The sequence below is a fragment of the Tachypleus tridentatus genome, chromosome 9 (genome assembly GCF_004210375.1).
Source record: "Tachypleus tridentatus isolate NWPU-2018 chromosome 9, ASM421037v1, whole genome shotgun sequence".
Taxonomy (NCBI): domain Eukaryota; kingdom Metazoa; phylum Arthropoda; class Merostomata; order Xiphosura; family Limulidae; genus Tachypleus; species Tachypleus tridentatus.
Genome location: NC_134833.1, coordinates 125663319 through 125687162, shown reverse-complemented (window position 1 = coordinate 125687162; position 23844 = coordinate 125663319). Strand labels below are relative to the sequence as shown.

Sequence of the window (23844 nt, the reverse complement as noted above, 5' to 3'; positions counted from 1 at the left end):
CTTTAATAAACACAGTGCTAATGATTGTTACACAGTTTAAATGTTTCATTATGTCATATGATGCAGTTGGAGGTACCATCTAGCAGCATAAGAAATAATAACACACACACAATCATATCTATACATGCTTGTGTTGTAGTAATATTAGCATTATTAGAATTACATTAATTTCTCTAAAGATAAAAAGATTTACAGTTCAAAACTTGAGAAATTACTTTCTTGTTATAGTTGATATCTGTCAAAAGTTCAAATGTTTTTGATTGTACCTCAGTGATGTTTTTTTCCAGTGAAGATACAGCACCACCTGTTGTTTTTTCAGTGGGTGTGCCAAAAGTATTAGCTGTTAGAAACTTAAAAAAGCCAAAAATAGTACTATCTTACAGGGGGAATGTTTATGTTAAATACAAAAATGGTGAAAATAATATGAAACAATTTATTAACAGATCCAGTGTACTCTAAACTAAATAATGATTGTACAACATGCATTATGGAGAAAGTAAACAATTCACCTTGGGAAATAATCCCGAGGAGATGTTAGTGCAGAGAAGTATCACTTCATCATGCAGCTCTTTCTCATCTCTTTCGTCTACTTTACATTCATTAAGAGAACAAAATATTATAAGCTATATACTGCCATGTTCATTTTAGTAGTTTCTAGCTAATATTTTGAAACCTTAGCAGAACATTAAAAATATTTATTTAATCTTCTCTCTCAATACTGGTTGTGAATATTTACATTCTAGCCAGTATGGTTATAGTGTCATTATTCAGTAGAATCTTGATACTTGAAGCTACTGATCAACAACAAATGTTTTTCAGCTAGGACTAATGTCAGTGTTGAGAATTTAGTTCACTTATTGGAATGTTGCTAATGTTCTAATTCTTTCAAGTGCTACTCACCATTCAGCATGTCATGTTGTGGATCTGAGGTTCCCTGGCTTATGCCTGTTGCTTTCAAAAAAAAACCCAAACCAAAACAAGATCCATGATTTGTGGGAATAGGTGAGTTATGAGAATAATGGGCAAATATCATTATTTTGCCTTACAATAGTAACCTAAGAGTTGATTGAGGGTGATATGGACTAGCTAATTTCCCTGTTGTGTATGATCTCAAAATTTGGGATGGCTAATACAAATAGCCTTTTAGTAGTTTTGCTGGACATTCAAAGAACAAACAATCCAGTTATTTCCACTGGAAGGATCAGTTTGCTAAAATGTCTTATAGTGTACCCATGGGTTCTTTACTTTCCATAATAGTAGCAAAACTTTATATAAATAGTTATTGCCTTTTCCTGCATCAGCCTTGGTTGTAGATAAGCTATAGGTGATATATCCGTTTTATTGTGTCATGATCAAGTTGGAGTTGAACAATTAATTTTTCTTATGAACAGTGAAAATACTGTTATTTAAATCACAGTTGGAATCAAGATGACTTAACACTTTACCCTCATAGATATGTACTCCACAGATATCCAGGTTTTTCTGAAATCTAATTGTCTGCTAAAACAGCATTGAAACAGTCCATCTCTCAAAACATTTATAAAAAAAAAAGGGATCTAATGAAGGAGTTTTACTTCAAAGCTATATCCAAAATCAGTAATAACCTATGAACAATGGTATAGTTTTGATTACTTCTTCAATCACTTTTTACTTTATCAGTCTATGAGTAAGAGGTAGTTTTGAAAAAAATATTACATAACATAAAATAAAAAAGAAGTCATACCCAGTGTTGTTTGAATGTATTTATTTTGAGTTGTTGACCTTGTTTACTCATTGACTGCTGACTCACCAAATGAGGTGTGGTCCAGTTGAATGCAAGTGTGTTGTATACAGGGATGATGCCATGAAGTATTGCAGTAGATACTTGATCAGACTAAAGTATTAAATTTGACATTTAATGTTTAAAGACATCTAAGAAGCCATGAAGAAAGTTAGATTACTAGAAAAGATTGAAATCAGAAATCTTTTGACAAAGGTAACTGGAGTACTGTTATTCTGAACATGACAAATTATGTAACAATTACACTTTGTTAATAAAAACTAAATATAACTAACACCATGTCTTGCTGACAAAATTAAAATCAAGTAAGTACTCAAACTAATATGAAAATGGAAATCTAAATGAAGGGATTTCTAATATTTAAAATTAAACTACTTCAGTTCCTTGGATTTATCGTATCTGCAAAATTCATAGTAGAATACCAATTTGTCCAATAATGTTTCATTGACTCACCTACCTGTCAACTAATTAATGGTCTAGCACAAATTAGAACACTTCCTAGGTCACTTCTTCCCAGTAATGTTTTCTCTTCAGAGATATTAAATCTAAATAGATGGGTCATCATGATGAGATATTGGATAATAACCACTTTCAGCTGAGGTATATACCTGCTCCTAGGATTATTCAGTCAATTTCGTAAGCTACATTTGAACTTTGAATGAATGTCGATGAATTTGGTGCATTTTGTTGTGAACTTTTACCTGTTGTTCTTTGAAAAACATTAAATTATAAAGTATGATTTAATTTTTTGTATGATGTATTCATAGCTTGGCTTGTGGTTACATTCCATTATCATCTTGATAAGCTGTGAGAAAAGAGTATAACCACTGAATTTCTTTCATAGATTTATTGATAACCAAAAGTATATAAAGAAGCCTGCCAAACTTAGGTATGAAAAATATACAAGTTAAATGAACAAAATAGACCCAACAAAAAACAAAATTAAAGATGCTGTATAGATTAAGACCACTTACAGTGAAAAAAAGAAAAGTGAAATAAGGTACTACTTGAAATAAGGTACTACTACTTGTGGGTAAGTAAGATAAACTTGCCTTCTGAGATTGTCACTTCAGCCTCCATTATAGTAGTAAGGAGGTAAGTATCTTACTTGCCCAAGTGAGAGTATCTTATTTTTACTTTGGAAAGCAGTCACCTTCTTGCAACTGTCTGACAAGACGTGATAATTTTATTTGATTTTTTTTAGGAATCTCTTCATATGAGACTGATATGTGTGTATCCTCACCTAATGCATCCAACTGTAAGCAACTCTGAACAAAAGATGAGACTAGATGAAGCTTGTTAACTTATTTTTCTTCACCAGAGATTAATTGTGGGAAAAAATGGAACAATAAAGGTCACGTGTATATTGATCTTTATTAGTAGTGTGTATAAAAAATGACAGTCAATATAATCAAGGAGGGTCAAACATCTGCTTTTATTTCAACTCATCCACTTGAATGAAAATGTCGTATCTTCTAAGTAGTTTTGGAAATTATAAATACTTAAGTTTTGGTTTGAATTTTGTTCCAAGCTACACGAGGGCTATCTGCACTAGCTGTCTCTAATTTGACAGTGTAAGATTAGATGGAAGTCAGCTGGCTATCACCACCCACTGCCAACTCTGAGGCTACTCTTTTACCAACGAATAGTGGGATTGACTGTCACATTATAACGTCCCCATGGCTGAAAGGGCGAGCACATTTGGTGTGAGGGTGATTCAAACTCATGACCCTCGGATTACAAGTCGAGTGCCTTATCCACCTGGCTATGCTGGGCTGAATACTTAAGTAAAAGTTTACAAATAATTGAAGGGGATTTTTTTATTTTCGGCCTATAAATTACCTATTTATGTTGAACATTATGGTTCAGTAATATAAAATAAAGTAATTTAACGTGGTTCTCTTGAAACATTTTCATGTTACTGTACAAGATCAATGAAACCGTTCCATGAAAATACATTTGAACTTTTGTAAATTATTAAAACAAGATCAATGAAACCGTTCCATGAAAATACATTTGAACTTTTGTAAATTATTAAAAATTCATTTGATTCCTTGCACCCTATTACACGTTTCTTTTACAACACACATGGCCCAAGGCACTTGACTCGTAATCCGAGGGTCGCGAGTTCAAATCCCCGTCACACGAAACATGCTGGCCCTTTCGGCCGTGGGGGCATTATAATGTGACAGTCAATCCCACTATTCGTTGGTAAAAGAGTAGCCCAAGAGTTGGCGGTGGGTGGTGATGACTAGACGAGTAGCCCAAGAATTGGCAGTGGGTGGTGATGACTAGTTGCCTTCCTTCCCTCTTGTCTTACACTGCTAAATTAGGGACGACTACCAGAGATAGCCGTCGAGTAGCCTTGCGCAAAATTCAAAATAAACCAAACCTTTTACAACAGAGTCACCAGGTTTTTTCTATTTCTTAGTGCTTTCATGTGATTACTATACCTTTTCATATAATTAGTGATCTTTGCCCATGTTATCTTCCTCGCGTCTTAAGTGGGCGTCATATAACGGGTTTGTAGAATGCGCAAGTGAAGCTCGTGACATTTGTACTGAAAGAGTGCAACTAAGCGACCATTATATCAGGACCCCTATCAACCCCACCTTGTGGATAAATCTAAGATGTTCATCAAGCTGAAGGATATTACAATATTTGTTTTGTTGTTTCCCCTGGCTAACACCTATATAACGTGTAAGTAAAGTTTGTAAAACCTTTTATTAAACATATTTTGTGTTTAGTGATCTTTTATTTAAGATGTTACATTAAGAAAATGAAAGTAAAATAAAATATTTAAAGTTGAGATTTTATTCAGTTAGTGTTATATTCGGTCTATTTTTTTAGTGATCATGTTATGGATAATATGAAATATGAGTTGTTACACAGTTTATACGTCGTGTTACAAAAACTGAGGATATAGGAATGGTAATACGTTTCATCATTGGATCACAGTTAAAAACATGTTTCCCCTAACGAAATAAAATAATCCGTTAGCTTTTTTAATCTAAAAGGCAATGCAAAATGTGTTTTTCTTCAACACTTGCTATTAAACACGCAATAAATAAAATAAAGCACTTTAACGGGTTTTTTTATGTTAAGTGTGATTTACTCTAATTTTCCGATGTCATTGTTTTCCAAGCAAAATATATGAGGAAATTTATGTTTCAATGGCGAAATAAACAGAGAAATCCAAACACAGTAAATATTATATACCATTTTCTGGTATTTCTATAATGCTAAACAAGACCATCTGCTTATATGATAGTTTAAGCATGCCCATCTTTGTCTACCCACTTGTCTTACCCCCTCCCCTTATAGCTTAGCTGTAGTCTGAGGACTTAAGCGCTAGAAATCGGATTTTTATACCCGAAGTGGATACAGTACAAATATCTCACTGTGTAGTAGTTTGGCATTGATCAGCAACACAAAAATCACCTGTGCTAGTGCATTTTCTGTTGTTTTTGTCTTCTGGGTGGAGTTTTATTATTTTTTCGTGATTTATATGATAAAAAAATAAAACAACTGACGTGAATGAAATGAAAATGGGGTGTTTAAACTTTCACTTATGTTTTAACCAGACAAGGTATTTGATTCAATGCATATCCGTCATTAGATAGAGATGACCATACAAAGGTATTACCGCTTCGTAGATTAATTATCTGAAACAACTTTGTGAAAACCTTAAGCCGGAAGCTGAGTTAAGTTGCAATTAAGCACAAAGCTGCACAATGGGCCATCTGTGCTCTGCCCACTACCAGTATCGAAACCCAGATTCCAGCGTTGTAAGTCCGCAGACATGCTACTGTGTCATGGGGGGAGCAAATCGGAAACAATATCAACCCCAGTGAATGTCCAAAAGTCTAGGTTCTTTTTAACGCACAGTTAGCCTGTTGTTTAGCTTGGTGTTTAACAACAACACAGAGTAATTGTAAGTCAGTGATTTTTAAACATGTAAATATGTTTCTGGTAATTTGTTTGGTTACACTGCTTAATCGTGTAAACAACATCCTTAATAATACATTGTATTGTTCATTGTGAAATTAAGTATGCCTTTACATCAACATAATGGGAACAATAGTTGATAGTGCCCTATTTTTGTCTTTTATGGGCAAATAACAAAAACAAAAAAGTAAAACCGATTGATTTCTTTATGTTTAACAGGCATTAGGGGCACCTTACATTAGAGAATGAAAAATATATTAACTACAAACAAAAACAAAATGAAGTTTATCTATGTTGTCATTAAAAATAGGAGTATTAGTATTTGTATCACGTGTTTAAGGCAACGCTAATAAGATTACCTGCCGCCGTCTTTAATTTTAAACTACTGACCAAAGGGAAGGGAACAGTTATCAACACCTTTCCACACACAGTCCACGCTAAAGAATTGATTGTTGCTAGTGTAAAGAAACCACAGCTAAAATTGCGTGGAATTGTTGTAAAATCTTACGGATTCGAACCCGGCTCTCCAACGCTAAAATCCAGAGTTCACTCGTAGGGCCAAAAATAGCAATACGAACGAAACCGGGTCAACTTTCCAACATCAGAAAATAGAGAATTTAGTGTTTAAAGTAAAACGGGTTAAATAAAAGGAGAATGTAAAAGCTTGCTTGTTTGATGATCATAACTTGACGGTTACCTTTATGCTACATGAATTTTAAAAGGATCAATATTATTAAGAAAAAGGAATTGAAGCGATAGCAAAGGAAACGAATTTTGAACGATTTTTGCAATGGAATGCAAGCATGCTGTGAAGAGAGGAACTCCATTATGTGCTTTAAATAAAAGTCCAAAGGTACAACTTATTAATGGATTATTTATTTTTTAATTTTATTAAAACGTTTTGATCACTCGTATGGCCATCATCAGGTGACTGTTGTTGACTGTACAAAATATTGCGAGACCTCGGCATAACCAAGAGGTTAAGGCACTCGACTCGTAATCCGAGGGTCGCGAGTTCGAATCCCCGTCACACCAAACATGCTTGCCCGTTCAGCCGTGAGGACGTTATTGTGTGACGGTCAATCCCACTATTCGTTGGTAAAAGAGTAGCCTAAGAGTTGGTGGTGGGTGTTGATAACTAGCTGCCTTCCCTCTAGTTTTACACTGCTAAATTAGGGATGGCTAGCGCATGTAGCCTTCGTGTAGCTTTGCGTGAAATTCAAACCAAACCAAAATAGTGCGCTGGTGTTTTGTTTCAAAATTTTAAAATAAATAAACTGCCTAAGCATGGATAGCCTTCTATCAACTGTATTACGTAAATTGTTTATCAACAAAATAAAAAGCCAGACTATCAACACAACTCCAACTTTTTCCTTCCATAGACAAACATTGTTTTATGTACGTTATTTATATATTTTGTGGATTTGAAGACAACAACAATCAACAGTCATTTCTACAACACGTAATCAACATTCACTCTAAAATCAAATACATTTGTGAAGAAGAAAAAAACAGATTTTTAAATTACACGAACGTAACGATAGAAAGAAACTCCGACGGTTTTACACTAAAAATTCTAGAAATCTGGTTATGATATAAAAGAGGACTGTGCCCTCTCATCAAAAATTGGTATGTTATCAAATATTTACAACACAACATTTAATGTATATATCAACAGCAATCTGCAACACGAACTGGAATATATACTTAATGGATTCATTAACAAGTGACACTTCCATTAACATGTCACTTGCATCTCGTTGAAATATAAAAACAAACTTAATAACAGAAAACACACTCTTCCTCAAATAAATCGCACACACTCAGACACGCTAGGGTCTTACTATATTATGACTATGTTACCAAAATCATTACAAACATTTGAAAACACGTATCAGAGAAATACAATCTTAAAAAGTAAAGTTTTATTTTTATCCAAAAACCGAGTAATAAAATCAAAGGTCGTCTTAGAAAGTTTATTCTGCCAACTTCAACGATAGAAACGTCTATAAACATCAATGACAATCCATGCGATAGCACGTACATAGGAGAAAAGGAATGCAACATGAACATTAGTATCAAAGAACATAACACTCTTCCATTGCACTATTTATACAGTTCAAGGAATCAACGCCTAATTAACATTAACAATTTAAAAACATTATTCAATGAGAGAATTAATAAATTAAAAATAAAAGAAGCATTCGTTAAATATAGACTAAAATTTAAGTAAAATATAGGTGTCACCATGTATGTTTTTTAATTGGAACCAAATACACAATATTTCGTTGGCAATAATACAGAAATTTAAAAAAATAAATGAACAGCATGCACTCCACTTGTTTTCCGAATAATGTATTCAAGCTAAGTTAAAGACACGTACAAAAGTTATTTACGTTTTGTATATCAGAATTATATTTTAAATGCTATAAGTTCTTTTCTTCTCAAAAGCCCACTTAGTGCAATCCAATTACTGTATAATAAGTTGAAAAGCTGTAATAGTTTGTTTTATCTTGAACGCTATCAGTGTTTAGTTCATTTTTCTTTTTATCACAGCAGTATCGAAGTATACTTCAGGTAAGCTGTCTCGTCGATTTACCACAGTTGCAACCTTAACTTATGATATTCGTCTGCTTGTTTGTCAGAGTTTACACAGGAAGGTTCAATTGGTTCAGAAAATCTTATGAAGAGACAAATTATTCCCCAGAAATATCAGAAAACGTAATATCTTTAAGATACCAACGGTTAGGCTATTCACTCCAACAACGATTAATTCTTCGTTTCTCAACCTTTTCTCTTCCATTCTGCTTTAGTTTTTTCCTCCCATCCTGCTCTGTATGCTGTTTTCGCTAATCTCGCACTATTTACGTATTTGTTACTTAATCGTCTGCTCGCTATATTTTCAGGATCAATAAGTTTCACGCGACGATCTATAATCTCGACATCAATGAGTTATAAACACATTGCACGACTCTTACCAGTTTACACAAATAAACTTGTTATAAAATTTACTTTAAATTAATTGCTTCTAACTCTCTTGTTATGAACAAAAATAAACAATTATAAAATATTCACTCACGAAATAAATTAATCAACAATATCTAGCCTAAACAGTTTTTATATCATGACAAACTTAAAGAATGATAAAGCTCACGTGCCAGATGATATTTTCCAAGGAATTTGAAGGAGGATGAGAGATGGGTAGTTGAACCACTTGTTACTATTTATTGTAAGTCTTTGAACACTTGGCGGGTGTCAAAAGAGTGGAAGTTTTTTGTTGTTACCTCCCTTTATCAAGGGAGGTGATAAAACTGTGCCAGTAATAATAGATTTATTAGCTGATAAAAATCGTGTCAGAAAATATAGGTATATTAATCTTGTATCAGTTTTTGAAAGAAGTTAGCACACAGAACCAGGTTCAAAATTTGTGATGGCTTTTAAACGAAACCCAAAACTCGAGTGTTTTCCGATAATTCACCAAACATCTTCAGGAGAACAAAGGATTATGTTTAATGAGTGTAATGAAATGTATAGCAACAGATGTTTATGTTGACGCCACGTAAACTGGATGTTCAATTGAGAGTAACCTTAAGAACTAGTCAATTATAACCTAGAGTTATTGGTAGAAGGTTTAGTTTGTGCCTGATAGATGGGTTTCCTTCAGTTAGATGTGGTCAACACAGCAAATCTAAAGAAATGTTCGATAAACATTTGAATGATAAGGATTGGCTTTGATCATTTTATTTATAAAACTTGGTATAGTGGTTGAGGTAATCAACAGGTTCTTTGTTGTCCTTAAATTAATATACACTATTAAATGAATTGAATGATTACGAGAAACAAAATTGTGTGCAATTTATAAAAGACAGTATCGACTGAATAAGCTGCTAAATACTGATACTTGAGTTTCTACATTTTGTTTAATGTGAACGTGATGTTTCCGTCAATCCATTACGCCCCCAGTAGCATGTCTGCGGACTCACACCGCTAGAAATCGGGTTTTTGATACATCTGGTGGACAGATCACTGATAGCTCGTTGTGTTGCTTTGTGCTTAATTCCAAACAAACAAACAATGCAGTATATCTGTGGTTATATGCAAATTATTCGATACTGAAATTATTGATGTAACACAGAAAAGGCCCGGCATGGTCAAGTGTGTTAAGGCGTTCGACTCGTAATCCGAGGGTTGTGGGTTCGAATCCCGGTCGCACCAAACATGCTCGCCCTTTCAGCCGTGATGGCGTTATAAAGTGACGGTCAAACGAACTACCCATTGGTAGAAGAGTAACTTAAGAATTAGCGGTGGGTGGTGATGACTAGCTGCTTTCTCTCTAGTCTTACACTGCTAAATTAGGGACGGCTAACGCAGATAGCCCCCGTGAAGGTTTAAGCGAAATACAAAAACAAAACAGAAAAATATCTTCTAACGAATGTTGTTTTGATGTTTACAGATCAGGTGTCAGAATGTATTGGTGGACAAAAAACGATCTCTTTGTCTTCATCAAGCAATTATAATTCTGCTGGAATACTGACAGTTTCTAAAGAAGGGTTCCTGCCGTCATCAAACTGTAATATTACTTTAATCGCTCCTATCGACCATAGAATTGTTATAAGCTTTCAAGTAATTAATTTACGAAAACAGTATGGAGAATGTTTAGATTACTTAAAGGTTAGTAAAAAAAAGTTTGAATATAACTTTATTTTATTTGTTTTATTTTTAAATCTCTTTGTTGCACACCAGGTAATAAAATATTCTTACAAGTAAACACAACAGATTAATGTAACTTGGCCCGGCATTGCCACGTGGACTAAGGCGTTCGACTCGTAATCTGAGGGTCGAGGGTTCAAATCCCCGTCGCCTCAAACATGCTCGCCCTTTCAGCCGTGGAGGTGTTATAATGTCACGGTCAATCCCACTATTCGTTGGTAAAGGAGTAGCCGAATAGTTGGCAGTGGGGGATGATGACTAGCTGCTTTCCCTCTAGTCTTACACTGCTAAATTAGGGACGGCTGGCGCAGATAGCCCTTGAGTAGCTTTGCACGAAATTAAAAAAACAAACAAAACAAATAATATAACTTGCTATGTTTTGCAAATTATTTTCGGTCTTACCACACCTTGTATAAGATTATACCCAATACACACCATATACGAACAACAACCGGATGGTAAGGATGTTAACTAATTATAATAGGTCAGCAAATGTTGGTTTTATTTTTTGCTTTCAATAACGATGCAGCTACTGTAAAGAATTAGACTTACGCAGCTTGCATAAAAATCTAAAAAAATTATTTTTAAAAATATACTTCTCGTAGTAGTGTGTGTATTTAGTAAGTAAAATTTAAACTATAAATGCGTTGTAACTCTGAAAGAAGTGTCTGACACAATTCAGGAGATGCAGTATGCTTTATTTCATATTTGTTTTCTCAAAATACCTTTGTAACACATTACTTTTTATCTGTCTTTTTAACTTCCAGCGAAATACTTCTTCCACGATTTCTATTACTTTATACTGCATCGCACTAAAAAATAAAACAACAATTATTAATATGTAAACGGAATATGTTTTGACTAATGGCAGAATTTGTATACTGAGACGTCTATACTTTTAGTTATTGTATGTAGTAAACGGCGTAATCTACTTTATTCACGCCAGTGAGAAACATATTATTTGCCAACAGAATGTGACGAACTTAAAGCATTTTACAGATTGTAACTTACATATGGATGCTGCAAAAATATTATTGTTAACCGGTTGTGGTTTTAAATCTAGTGTCCATCTCGGAAGATTTCATAATTAAAATTCTAATGAAGTCATGACAAAAAACTATTTAAACCAATATTGCAGAATTAAATTCCGCTTTAGTTAAACATGTTATTTACAGTTAAAATTGAAAAATTTATCGAATTAAACAACTGATTTTATTCTTTTATCAGCCATAGTAGTGCATTGCATGAATTGCGATAAAAGAACTGCAGAAACCTGCAATAATCTTTGTCTATTTTCTTAAATATATATTAAAAAATTCGCATAGAACTTTTAAAATTGATTTATTTTTGGTTTGTACTTTAATGTGTTAAAAATTTATGATACTGAGAACTTCTGTTTTATACCTATCAAGTGATACTTCACAGAAGTCATTACTGTTTGCACAAGTGGAGTTATAAGTACATGAAATTCAGTAATTTATAAAATTATGTTGTAGACTTGTGGTATTTTCAGGCTTATTGATTTCTCTGTTAATAAATGTATAGGAGCCGTAAGATAACTGGAGATTCGCCAGAAAATGTGTAGAATCTTAATTATTTTAACTGGGATTCAGTCTGTAGCAATGGAAGAGATATTCCACAATGTATCACATAATGAAATAATATTTATTTCTAACACTTACAAAGAACAACCAAAGCTTTTAAGGGCAAGTGTATTTTTGCATCTCTTACTGGAATGTTTTTAACATCCAGTCCACGAGTCGCGGAGATGTGTATGATGAGTTGATTTCCAAACAAAGCTTTCTGATACTATCGTTTAAAAAAAATACAAAATAACAAACAACAACTGATTAGAGATTTGAGCTTATAATACCTGCTACTTAAATTTCCAACTAGCATTACTGAATTTGCACTTGTTTTTAGCTATGAGTAGGTAAAAGGCACATAAAAAATCTCACAAAACAAGGTAGTGGCCATACAATATCTGGTTCCTCAGCTCTATAAAGCCTTTTTGTCTTTAGGTTGTACGAGTATATCTATAGAAATGAACAAGAGAAGCTCGATATGACTAATTTTCTGGCATAAGATGGCTAGATGTAATGCCAACCTGAACATGAACACTTTGTCTAGTTTTTGCAAGAGAAACACAAGCCAACTAGCTTCCCAAACTGCATTCATCTTTATTTTCAAACTTTTTTGAGAGTTAAGCTCTTTTGGCAGTAAAGTTTTGTTTTGTTTGGAGTAACAGATTGAGCCCTTTTTCAGAGTACGTATTATCGTTCTGACTTGAATGACAGAAACTGTGACACACCTCTATAGCACTCTAAATTCTCTAAATTAATCCTTCTTGACTAAATAGATGTTAAATCAATTTAGCATGTATATATATATATATATATATATATTTAGGAACTTACCACTTATTCTATATATTAAGATAAGTATATGGGTATGCTGGGCTAAGAATTCTTCTGCAGTAGGTGTCTGTGAGTTCTCGGCGGTAAATTCGATAACAAACGCTAGCACACACTCCACTTGTTTTTAAAATAATATATGCATTCGAAACAAACTAATCGTACATACAAAAATTCTTTACACTATGGAAATCACAGTTGTGTCTCAAATACTATACTGTTCTCTTTTTCTTGTCAAAAGTCTGCTTAGGCCAAATAAATTACCTTAGAATTGAACTGACAAGCTAAATTATTTTCTTTATTTTTTATTGCTGTAGCGTTCATGTATAGTTCACTTATCTTGTCGTTGAGTTACGACAGTTTTATCCTGAGCTTCTTAAAATCGTCTGGTCTTCGTACCTCCAACAAGTGCATTTTTTTCAAAGTACACTTAAGTTAATTCAATTACTTAAGGACATCTTTTGACGAGACAGTTTATTCTTATCTCTTTCAAACTGTTAATCTTACTCTAACATATCGACTGGTAGGCCTATCACTCCTTCGACTGTTAACTTTAACTTTTCTTTGACGGTTCTTCTTTTTCGCGTGATTTTACTTTTTCTCTCTGCTTCAGCTCGTTTGCATCTATCTCTTAGACCTTCTAAAAATCTCTTTTGCCTCGAATTAATTGATTGCACGTAATGTTCGATAGTTTCGACATCACTGAATTGTAAACACAAATGAATCAATTAATAATAATACTTACACTAAACAATGTTTTATACCTACCAATTTGAAATTCAAAAAAAATCCTTATCATTTTGTTATAGACTGAAAAAATACGATATTACATAGGAAGAACGTCAACGCTATTCTTTTCAGGATGCAAGTTTGAATCAGTTATTGATGGTTGCTTTCAATATAAGTCGGGGGTTGTTTTATCCATGGAACACAATGTGATTTCTTATGGAAAAAATTACTATAACTTTTTATGCAGTATATATATTGTTACATGTGATGTTCTACTTAGATGACCTAATTTTATAAGTAGCTAGCACAAGAGGAACTTAGTGGCTCCTTTACTGACTTTACATATACTCTTCAAAAAGAGAAACGCAAAAGGCAAAATTTGAGACATGTTGTTAACAAATTTATTCCGAGTAGTTCTGTATGACATGTGTGAAACTTTGCACATTCACTGTTGAACATCCAAATTCTGCAAAGGCGAAGTCCACGCTCACTAGTTGAAGTTTAACGTCACTCAACGTCAATAACAAGTATGCCCCCCGTGAGCATCAATAACTGCTTGGCATCTCCTGCCCATGGAAGCGATGAGGTTCCATCAATAACTGATTCAAACTTGCATCCTGAAAAGAATAGCGTTGACGTTCTTCCTATGTAATATGACGAATCACAACCTGTGGAATGGCTGTCCACTCAGCCTGCAAAGCTGCTGCAAGCTGAGGTAGAGTCTGCGGTTGAGGTTGTCGCTGTTGCAGAAGTCGGCCCAACTTGTCCCAAAGATGTTCGATGGGGTTTAAATCTGGTGATCTGGAGGGCCTGGGAAGAACGTTGATGTTGTGGTGTCTCAAGAAGACAGTGGTGAGTCGGGCTGTGTGAGAACGGGCGTTGTCATGTTGAAAATTGTCGTTAACGTTTACCATAATGGGTTGCACATGGGGCCTAAGAATCTCGTCGACGGTTGCGTACGGTCTGATCGGAAATCCTATGCAGCCTTGGTATGGTTCAGGCAGTAGACGTCGCAGTGGTGGTCCTATCCCGAAGGTGACGTAACCAGATGTAGCGATCTTGTGCAGGCGTGGTCACACGAGGTCTGCCAGATCGTGGACGGTCACAAGTTGATCCATGTTGTTGGTGACGATTCCATAACCTTATGATGGTGCTTGAGTTGGCATTCACAGCTCTGGCAACATCTGATCGAGATTCGCCTGCTTCCAATCAACCAATGGCGTTGTTGCGTTGTGCTTTAGTCAGTCATTGGCGTAACTGTATTGCGTATTGGTGGCTTAACACTGAGCTATGGAAACCGATAACCCGTCACTTTTATAGGGATTTTGCATATGTTGCACTTGGAGAACCTGCAGATCTCTCAAACAAATTTATTGGACACGAATGCGTTTTGGCGAAAAATCCGATGTTTTCCTCCATTTTCAAAGTGCACAACTTTTATTGTTATTTTGGTCTGAAAATCAGTGCCTTAACACGTGTAACGTCACATACTCTGAGCTTGTAACGTTATTACATATATTTATCTTTAAAATAACAAAAATATCCCTTTTGCGTTTCTTTTTTTTGAAGGGTATATTAAACATTATGCTCAATTTGTGCAAAAAGTTTGAAAAAGCTATATCTTAAATAAGGCAAGAAATACGGTTAGCTTGCATACCTTAAACTTACAGTATCATCCATTATTATATTAAACATTCAATGAGTGAACTTAGTTTTGCATACCAAAATAGGAATTATGAAACTTTTTTATGCAGTTACAGCAAAAGCTTCCTAAAAAGAGATTAAACAATTTGAAAGTTTCCTATTCATACCTTTTCAGTGTTTAACACATACTTATATTTTACTTAGCTTCTTCAGAAAAGTTTATCCTACACTTTTTGTTTTCATATACTGGTTATTTTCAGAAATTATTGTACTAAAATGCGTGTTTATATCGGGGATTTTTTCGCTTATTGCTGACATTGTTTATTGTGGTAATATAAGCATTAGGTATAAATAATATAAATAAATCTCTTACAACTCCGTACAACTCGTTAAATGTCAACTAAGTTGTATTTATCTATCCCATTGTAGATCTGGACTTCAAATAATTCATCTGTTACAAAATGTGGAATTACAAATATTGGAAAGAAGAACTGTCGTTTCAGAGTTCAGAAAACACCTTGTTAATGACTTTTCACTTTGGCGGTAATTTTTTGTTTGGTGAAATTGATTTTACTTTGACTTTTACAGGATGTTTTTACAGAGGTAAGTGATGTTGCGTTTTATCGTTATACTTAATAACTCGATTGATGAAAATTTTGTCTCCATATACGTACATATATGTACTAATTTTAAAAAATAAAAAAATCGAGATGATTTATTGCTTCTTACTATTTTAACAATAAATTGACAGTAAGAACAGTAAAGTCTGTTCAGTTTTTATCCTAGTTTACTTTAACAATTGATTGATAGTAAGAACACTAAAATATGTTTAGTTTTTATCCTAGTTTACTCCCACTTTCAATTCTCTTTGTGACTGTATATTAATTATGTAGATAAAAACGTAGGAACAAGTTACAAGAAACTTACCAAACCGAACTAATTTTACATTTTAACGTTGTAAAAATCTAGGAGATTCCACAGATCTAAGGGGACTCTAGAACTCTACTAAAGTTAACTCCATCCCGTCATGTCCCATTTCTATTTCACATGGTGTCCCTGGTAATGTGAGAATTCATAGGATGTTGTTTATTGCTGTATATTGATTAATATATTTATATAGGTCACAGAAGTACGTGTGGAAACAGCAACAACTTTCAATGTGACAACTTATGCTGTATTTACGATGGTCTCACATGTGACGGTCATAACAACTGTGGTGATTCGAGTGATGAATCACATTTTGGTAATTCAGATTGTAGAAGTAAGTTGTACAAAAGGTTTAACGATTGTTTTTCGACTTTAAATTTCAACAACTTCATCATAATCAATAATAAAATCGTAAAATGTATCAAAAATTCATCATGTGTTTTACCATAATCTATGTTCTCGTTTGAATTTCGTGCAAAGCTACAAGAGAGCTATCTGCGCTAGCTGTCTCTAATTTAGTAGTGTAAGACTAGAGAAAAGGCAGCTAGTCATCACCACTTACTACCAACTCTTGGGCTATTCTTTTACCAACAAATAGTGGGATTGACCGTACATTATTACGCCCCAACGACTGAAAGGGCTAGTATGTTTGATGTGATGGAGATTCAAACCTGCGGCCCTCAGATTACGAGTCAAGCTTCTTAACCACTTGGCCATGCCGGGCCTTACGAAACGTATGTATACATTAGTAATTTAATGATCGATATTTTATGTATTAATTTAAATTTGATGACTTGTGTTCATTAAATGTTGTTTATAAATTTTTAAAAATTTTGCCGATATATATATATATATGGGTTTATATTTTTCACGTTAATTTTATACGCTGTAACTACATTAGAATACAAATTAACAGACAAATTAACATTTACTATTACTGGTTTCCAAAACAAACACACAATAAATACACACAGAATAGTAAACAATGCAATGCAGAACCAAAATTCCCACAACAAAAATTCCTGGTTGAAAAATCAAATATTTCGAAAACTGTTAAACATGGGACGAACTAAAATCGTAATAACTATCATTAGACGAAAGTGCAGACTAAACAAAAATATTTAGTCGTCAGACGGAATTAGTAATACCAGTAAAAGCAGAAATCTAGAAAGTTTTGCTAAATTGCAAATTAAAAAAAGAAGGAAATCGAAACAAGCACTAAAAAAATTATTTTCGGAAAATCAAAACATGGTTAAGCCAAAACTGAAAAGAACAACAAGATATATATATATATATATATACGCACAAAAGATAATTATTTTATGATGCTTAACCTTAACAAAAATACAATAGGATATTATCAGCAAAGGTTTGACTCTTTTGAACCAATTAGAACTAAAGCACGTTTTGAAGATCTAGTTAGAAAAGTTATACAAAAACTATGAAATAAGCCACTAACATTCAACCACGAAAAACAGTGCAAGTAATAAAACTTGAACAACATTGGCAGTTAACCATCAAAGCTATCTAAAGAGCTGTTAAAATCATTTAGGATTTCCAAAGGAACCAAACTGTATTCTTTTATATTAAAATATTTTACAAACCTGACAAAAGGTGGAATCCCTCCACTGAAATAGTTAAATAAACGTGAAAATATATTGATAATAAAAGCAATAGAATTACAATGATTAGAATGAGCAGTATACTTAAATAAATTGTTTGTTTGTTCTGAATTTCGCTCGTCCTTTCAGCCGTGGGTGTTTTATAAAATTATGGTTAATCCCACTATTCGTTGGTAAAAATGTAGATCAAGAGTTGGCGGTGAGTGGTGATGATTAGTTGCCCTTCCATTTAGTCTTACACTGCTAAATTAGGGACGGGTAGCGCAGATAGCCCTCGTGTAGCTTCGCGCGAAATTTAAAGCAAACAATTGTTTTTTTTTTTGTTTTTTTTTTAATTTCGCACAAAGCTACTCGAGGGCTACCTCCGCTAGCCGTCCCTAATTTAGCAGTGTAAGACTTGAGGGAAGGCAGCTAGTCATCACCACCCACCGCCAACTCTTGGGCTACTCTTTTACCAACGAATAGTGGGATTGACCATTACATTAAACGTCCCCACGGCTGAAAGGGGAGCATGTTTTGTGCGACCGGGAATAGAACCCGCGACCCTCGGATTACAAGTCGAACGCTTTAATACACTTGGTCATGCCGGGCTTGAAATAAATTGTTATAGCACTCAGAAACACGGTACAACAGGTTTCATTTCGAAAGAGTTTGGTTTTGTAGTAATGAAGCGTTTCAATTATTAGAAGAATTTTACATCAAAAATAAGAGAAAAATTTGAATTAGCATGACAAGCTCCATGTCAACTACTTTAGCAAACGTAATTATGATACATACAGAAACAATACAAACTTTATTATTCTCATGTTCTTAGTGGAAATATACGCTAATGGTGTATTATGTAGTTTTAATAACCAATCCAAACAAACTTACGTCTTTAAACATATTAACTTCATCCATCTTAACATAACATTCACAACTGAAGTTGGAAATAGAGCAGCAATAACGTACCTATATGTAACTATCACTCCACCTTACAACTCATTCAACACAAAAATACACAGAAAAAAAGAAACATATCGGAGCGTTCATCAACTGTCAATTCTTGTGCGGATTTTTTTCTAAAGCTCCTTCATGAACTAAGGAAACTACACTGAAGAAGTCTTGGTGTAGGATTTCTCTGAAGTAACCCGACAGAAGTTGAAGTTTCACAAGTTTAAAAATACTTTTTTTATGAAGGCAAGCAGTGCGTGTTTGTTTGTGTTTTCTTATAGCAAAGCCAAGTAGGCCTATTTGCTGAGTCCACCTAGGGGAATCAAACCCTTGATTTTAGCTTTGTAAATTCTTAGACTTACCGCTGTGCCAGCAAAAATTAAGAATGTTAATGACATTTGAACAATACACTTTAAATTATTTCAATTTTCTTTTTCTGTTTTGATATTAAACCATCACAAATACACAGCTTTAAAATTAGAACAAGTAAATTTGAAGTTAGAACAGTTAAGGAATTTGTTAGTGTCCCGTTTGCCTCCTGGTGGTAAGTTTGGGAGCTTATACCTCTAAAACTCTAGTTTTCATATCACAGATAATCCATTACATAATTTTGTGCTGAACAAATAAACAAGTATTTGATTTTTGTAATTAAATGACTCTAATACAGAAAAAAAAATCCTACCGAATCTTGAACGATTAATTTCTTATTCATTAAGAGCCAGGTGTGGCCAGTGGTAAGTGAGCCCACACCATTTATCCGAGGGTTCATATATTTTGACCCGATGCAACAAAAATGCCTTCTGCACTTTGGGACCAATATTCCATATGAGAGAAACAGCCAGGTCCCACTATCTGATCAGGTAAGACAAGTTCAAGGATCGACGCCTTTGCGGTGGATACTTTTCTTCTTGTCTAGTCTATGATTTTAAAATTAAGGATATCCCTGTGTAGATATCCCCTATGTAACTGCGCGAAATTCTGAAACATTTAGTTTATACGCTTAATCATGTATTGTGCTGAATGTGTGTGGAGCGTGTGTGTTTTTTCCATAAGCCATTCTGTGAATTCACGTCCTCAGTAAAAGTTATTATATATTTTAAACAACAGTATTAATTTATCGTTTTATTATATGCATTTTATTTAATGCATCATTAAATCAAAATACAACGTTTGAGAATGAATGATTTTTTTAATATTTTTTTTTGCGTGTTGAGCCAGTGTTGTAAAACTAGTAACTATACGGTAGTTTGAGACACTTACCACTAGAGACTTAGTTTGTATTCTTTTCCTTCTGATAATTTGGCTTGTAATTTAAAGTATTACTGGGATTGTTTTATATTATTTTTAGAATGAAAAAAGTTCAAACTACAGCACCTATACATTATTTGATTAATCAAGCAAAATGTCGCAGGGGCGTATAAGTGATCAATAAATGATTTAAGCTTTCTAAGAAAACTTCATAACAAAATTCACTTACACATAGGGCACATAGCCATTGAAAACACACATTTCACCTTCAACAGAACAAACATGTTTGACTCTCCTTTAGAGGCGTTATGTACATTAAGTTAAGAACGTAATGGCAGCCTATGCATAAACCACTATCCAAATGGACTAAGAAAATTGCAAGTAGAAAGAAATGCGATCTTTCTTCACAATTTCAGGCCTCTACTTCTTGTTTCGTCGGTATTGTAAAGAGAGTATGAAGTGTCTAGTTACATATGAAAAGGTTGTTACGATCAGATATCAGTTTGGGTATAATTATTAATTAATTACCGATTTGTATTGTTATTATGTACTAATTGGTTTATAAACTTCGTTCAGGCAGTTAACATAGTGCTGTCTTCAGGTTTTGAAGACAGTTTGCGGCAGGTTGGGCCGGAATTTAATCTCGGATCTTCTTCGAAATGTTGTTGTATTATCTCCCGGAGTCTTCTCCATTAGAGCGTGAATTTTTCTCGGGTGAACATGTTTAGCGCGACCCTCAGATTACGAGTCGCACGCCTTAACCCACCTGACCATGCCGGGCCGGAAAAAGGGCGAACATGTTTGTTGTGATGGGGATAGGAACCGGCGACCCTCGGATTACGAGTCGAGTCACTTAACCACCTGGCCATGTCGGATCCCCTTTCAGCCATGGGGCGTTATAATGTGATGGTCAGTTCTACTATTCGTTGGTAAAAGAGTAGCCTAATAGTTGACGATGGGTGATGATGACTAGTTGCCTTCCCTCTAGTCTTACATTGCTAAACTGGGGACGGCTAGCTCAGATAGCCCTTGAGTAGCTTTGCGCGAAATTAAAAACAAATCATATCAAACCCCCTCTGAGATAAACGATAAGTCTACGGATTTACAATCCTAAAACCAAGGGTTTGATTTCCCTCGGTGGACACAGCAGATAGTCCGATATGGAAAAACACAAATAAAAACACACACTCATTCTCTAGTGTTTATAATATTTTAAATCTTGTTCATTTTCCTGTGGAGAAATGATCTGCAATTTAGCTGATTAACGTTCTCATGAAGCTACTCAAATGATAGCCATTCGTAGAAGTTTCATTGTGGCTTTGTTTTAAAAATATACATATTTTTGTTTGTGATGCACAAAGCAACAAACTAGGATATATGTGCTGTGTCCACCAAAATTTTTATATTATAAGCCTTCAGACTTAACACTGAGTCACTGAGGGTGGTTGGGGTTGTGAGAAATAGATGAAAAAGTTTAAAATGGTAATAATATGTTATAAACCTTAAATGTTATGCAAATCCTTTAAACGTTTCAAAGACATGTCAAAGGTATCAAGAGAAACGGTTAGTTCTATAAATTGAATTTAGGACGAAGGCATTTCATAAAATGTATTTAATTTCTTTTTACAGGCCCAACAGCTGGAGCGGTAATAGGAATTGTCCTAGCAGTCGTTATAGCTGTAATCGCTATGTTTGTAACGGTCGTAATCTACCGCAGAAAACGGAAGGTAACAGTGTCTTATATACGAACACCAACTAGGTTTACAGCACCACCACCATATGTAACCTCGTCATCTCCATGCACATCTGAGAATCCACCATGTGGAACTTTGCCACCTCCATATACATCTGTGAATTCGGCTTACCCATATAATTCCAATATGCGCCATGATAATTACACAAACCATCAAATTCCCCCTAGGTATGAAGTGCAGACTTCAAATGTTGCAATTTCAAATCCTATATACTGACCCTTTATATCATGATGACCAAAAGTTGACAACTTAGAAACAGTAAGATTGGTAACATTAATTTTGCCAAATGATATTAAACCATAATAAGCCATAAAAACCCATTTTTACATATTGGTGTAATCTCATGATGTAAATGATACATACATATGTTAAAGTATAAAACTAATCGTTCTTTTCCATCTTGCCACTTAAATAGCATACAAGGTTTTAGTCGTCCCCCACTGGGTCAATAGTAACTTTGCAGAATTACAACGGTAAAAGTCGGGGTTAGATGTCTTGCGATGATCAGGGCGCAGATAACCTATTTTGTAGTTTTGCACAAAGGAACAAAATTATTTTCTTTTCATTATTTCAACAACCGTCTTCAGGGTGCTAGTCTGCGGACTAAGTGATAGTCAGTTCTTTGGCGTGGGACCCTTTAGTCGCTAAATAAACACTGAAAGTATTTTAGGTTATTAGTGGTGAATAAAAGATTATGGATCATAGCTTACAAGTCCTAATGCATTTGGTTTCTTCATTCTCCTAAGCACTACCGATGAATCTTGAACTGCGCGAAACCATTCTACTGCATGAGGAGTATCGAATTAAACAATAAGTTAAGGTTGTACGTAATTTTAACTGAATTTACGCGTTTTGGTGAATAAACGAAAAATTATTTTTATAGTTATTTTGTTAAATAATAATTAATTGTGATGAGAATGTTATATGTTATTCAAACACAAAAAATGTTTTAGGTTATTATTGATGAGTAAATAGCTATATACCAAAGTCTACAATGACTGTATTCTTGATCTGTGATAAATGTATGAAATCTTGCTGTTTGTGGTATTCTTGTTGTAACAAAAGAATTGTTCTTGGACTGTGACTTGAAATTTTCCCCTCTGTTTACGGGCGTGCTTGTTTCGCCGCCTGAAACACGTAACAACTTATTTCACTTGTTTTCAGAATTCTATAACTGTCTCACAGACCGATAAATAAACAGAAGAGAACTAGAGAATAAAGATCATTTATTTCTTTGTTTGTTCTATTTTTAAGCACAAATCTGGTTCGGTTGTTGTTAAGCATAGAAATACAAAATGAGTTATATTTGTTCTGTCAACTGCAAGTATAGAAACTCAAATTTTAATCTAGTGAACCTTCATACTTACCGTTGAGTGATTATTGAAAGCTAATTTCTCTGTTTTTGAGGTATGATTAATATTCATATTAATTTATAGTTATCTTGTAAGGATAAACTTGGGTTAGTTTACTTGCATTTCACAATATCATACTAAATTAGGCTTATGTTTTCTTGCTCTGAAATATTATGAAAATGCTTTAAACATACCAAAGACATAGCATATGTATCAAGAATGAAAGTATTTCATAAAATATGTTAAATTTCTTTCCATACTATAAACAGCAGATTCGATAACAGGAATTGTTTTATGAATTGTAATTATGATCATACTGCCAGCAACGGATGTAAGCTGCTACAAAAAGCAGAAGATAGCACTAACAAAGAATCGGTAGGCCTATCCGTTGTTGACTAGTTGCTTCAGTGCGGTTGATGGTTCAAATTAGTGATGGCGCCACGCTACCTGGATTGTGCAATGAGAAACGTGTGCATCAGGACATCATAATTGGAGGAAGGAGAATGATTTAGTGTGTAACCATACCCATAAACTATGACATTTGTAGAAATTATGATACAAACAGCATTGAAGAGATACCTTCCTGATGACAAGAAACTCACTTTAAGTAAAAATGGCTGGTATGGACAATAAAACTTTAATTAAAATAAAGTGAAGAACAACGTTTCGACCTTCTTAGACATCTTCAGGTTGACAAATTTCCAAAGTGTCTCTAGAATACTAAAGCCCTTTCAGCTGTGGGGGCGTTATAATGTGACATCACATAATTCGTTGGTAAAAGAG

At 34.1% G+C, this 23844-nt stretch overlaps 1 protein-coding gene across 1 annotated transcript; it reads left to right on the top strand.

Moving 5' to 3' along the window:
• Positions 1 to 3486: 3486 nt before the first annotated feature.
• On the top strand, positions 3487 to 22902 carry LOC143226293 (uncharacterized). Its single transcript, XM_076457078.1, has 5 exons — positions 3487 to 4480; positions 10182 to 10399; positions 15655 to 15828; positions 16346 to 16486; positions 21585 to 22902. Exons 3-5 carry the CDS (start codon positions 15687 to 15689, stop codon positions 21923 to 21925), a joined length of 624 nt encoding a protein of 207 aa, XP_076313193.1. The 5' UTR covers positions 3487 to 4480; positions 10182 to 10399; positions 15655 to 15686; the 3' UTR covers positions 21926 to 22902.
• The last annotated feature ends 942 nt before the right edge of the window (positions 22903 to 23844 follow it).

Coding starts and splice junctions, on each gene's coding strand:
- LOC143226293 (XM_076457078.1), top strand. CDS start 15,687: ATGTGGAATTACAAATATTGGAAAGAAGAACTGTCGTTTCAGAGTTCA. Junction 15,829..16,345: donor TACAGGATGTTTTTACAGAG/GTAAGTGATGTT, acceptor ATATTTATATAG/GTCACAGAAGTACGTGTGGA. Junction 16,487..21,584: donor TGGTAATTCAGATTGTAGAA/GTAAGTTGTACA, acceptor TTCTTTTTACAG/GCCCAACAGCTGGAGCGGTA.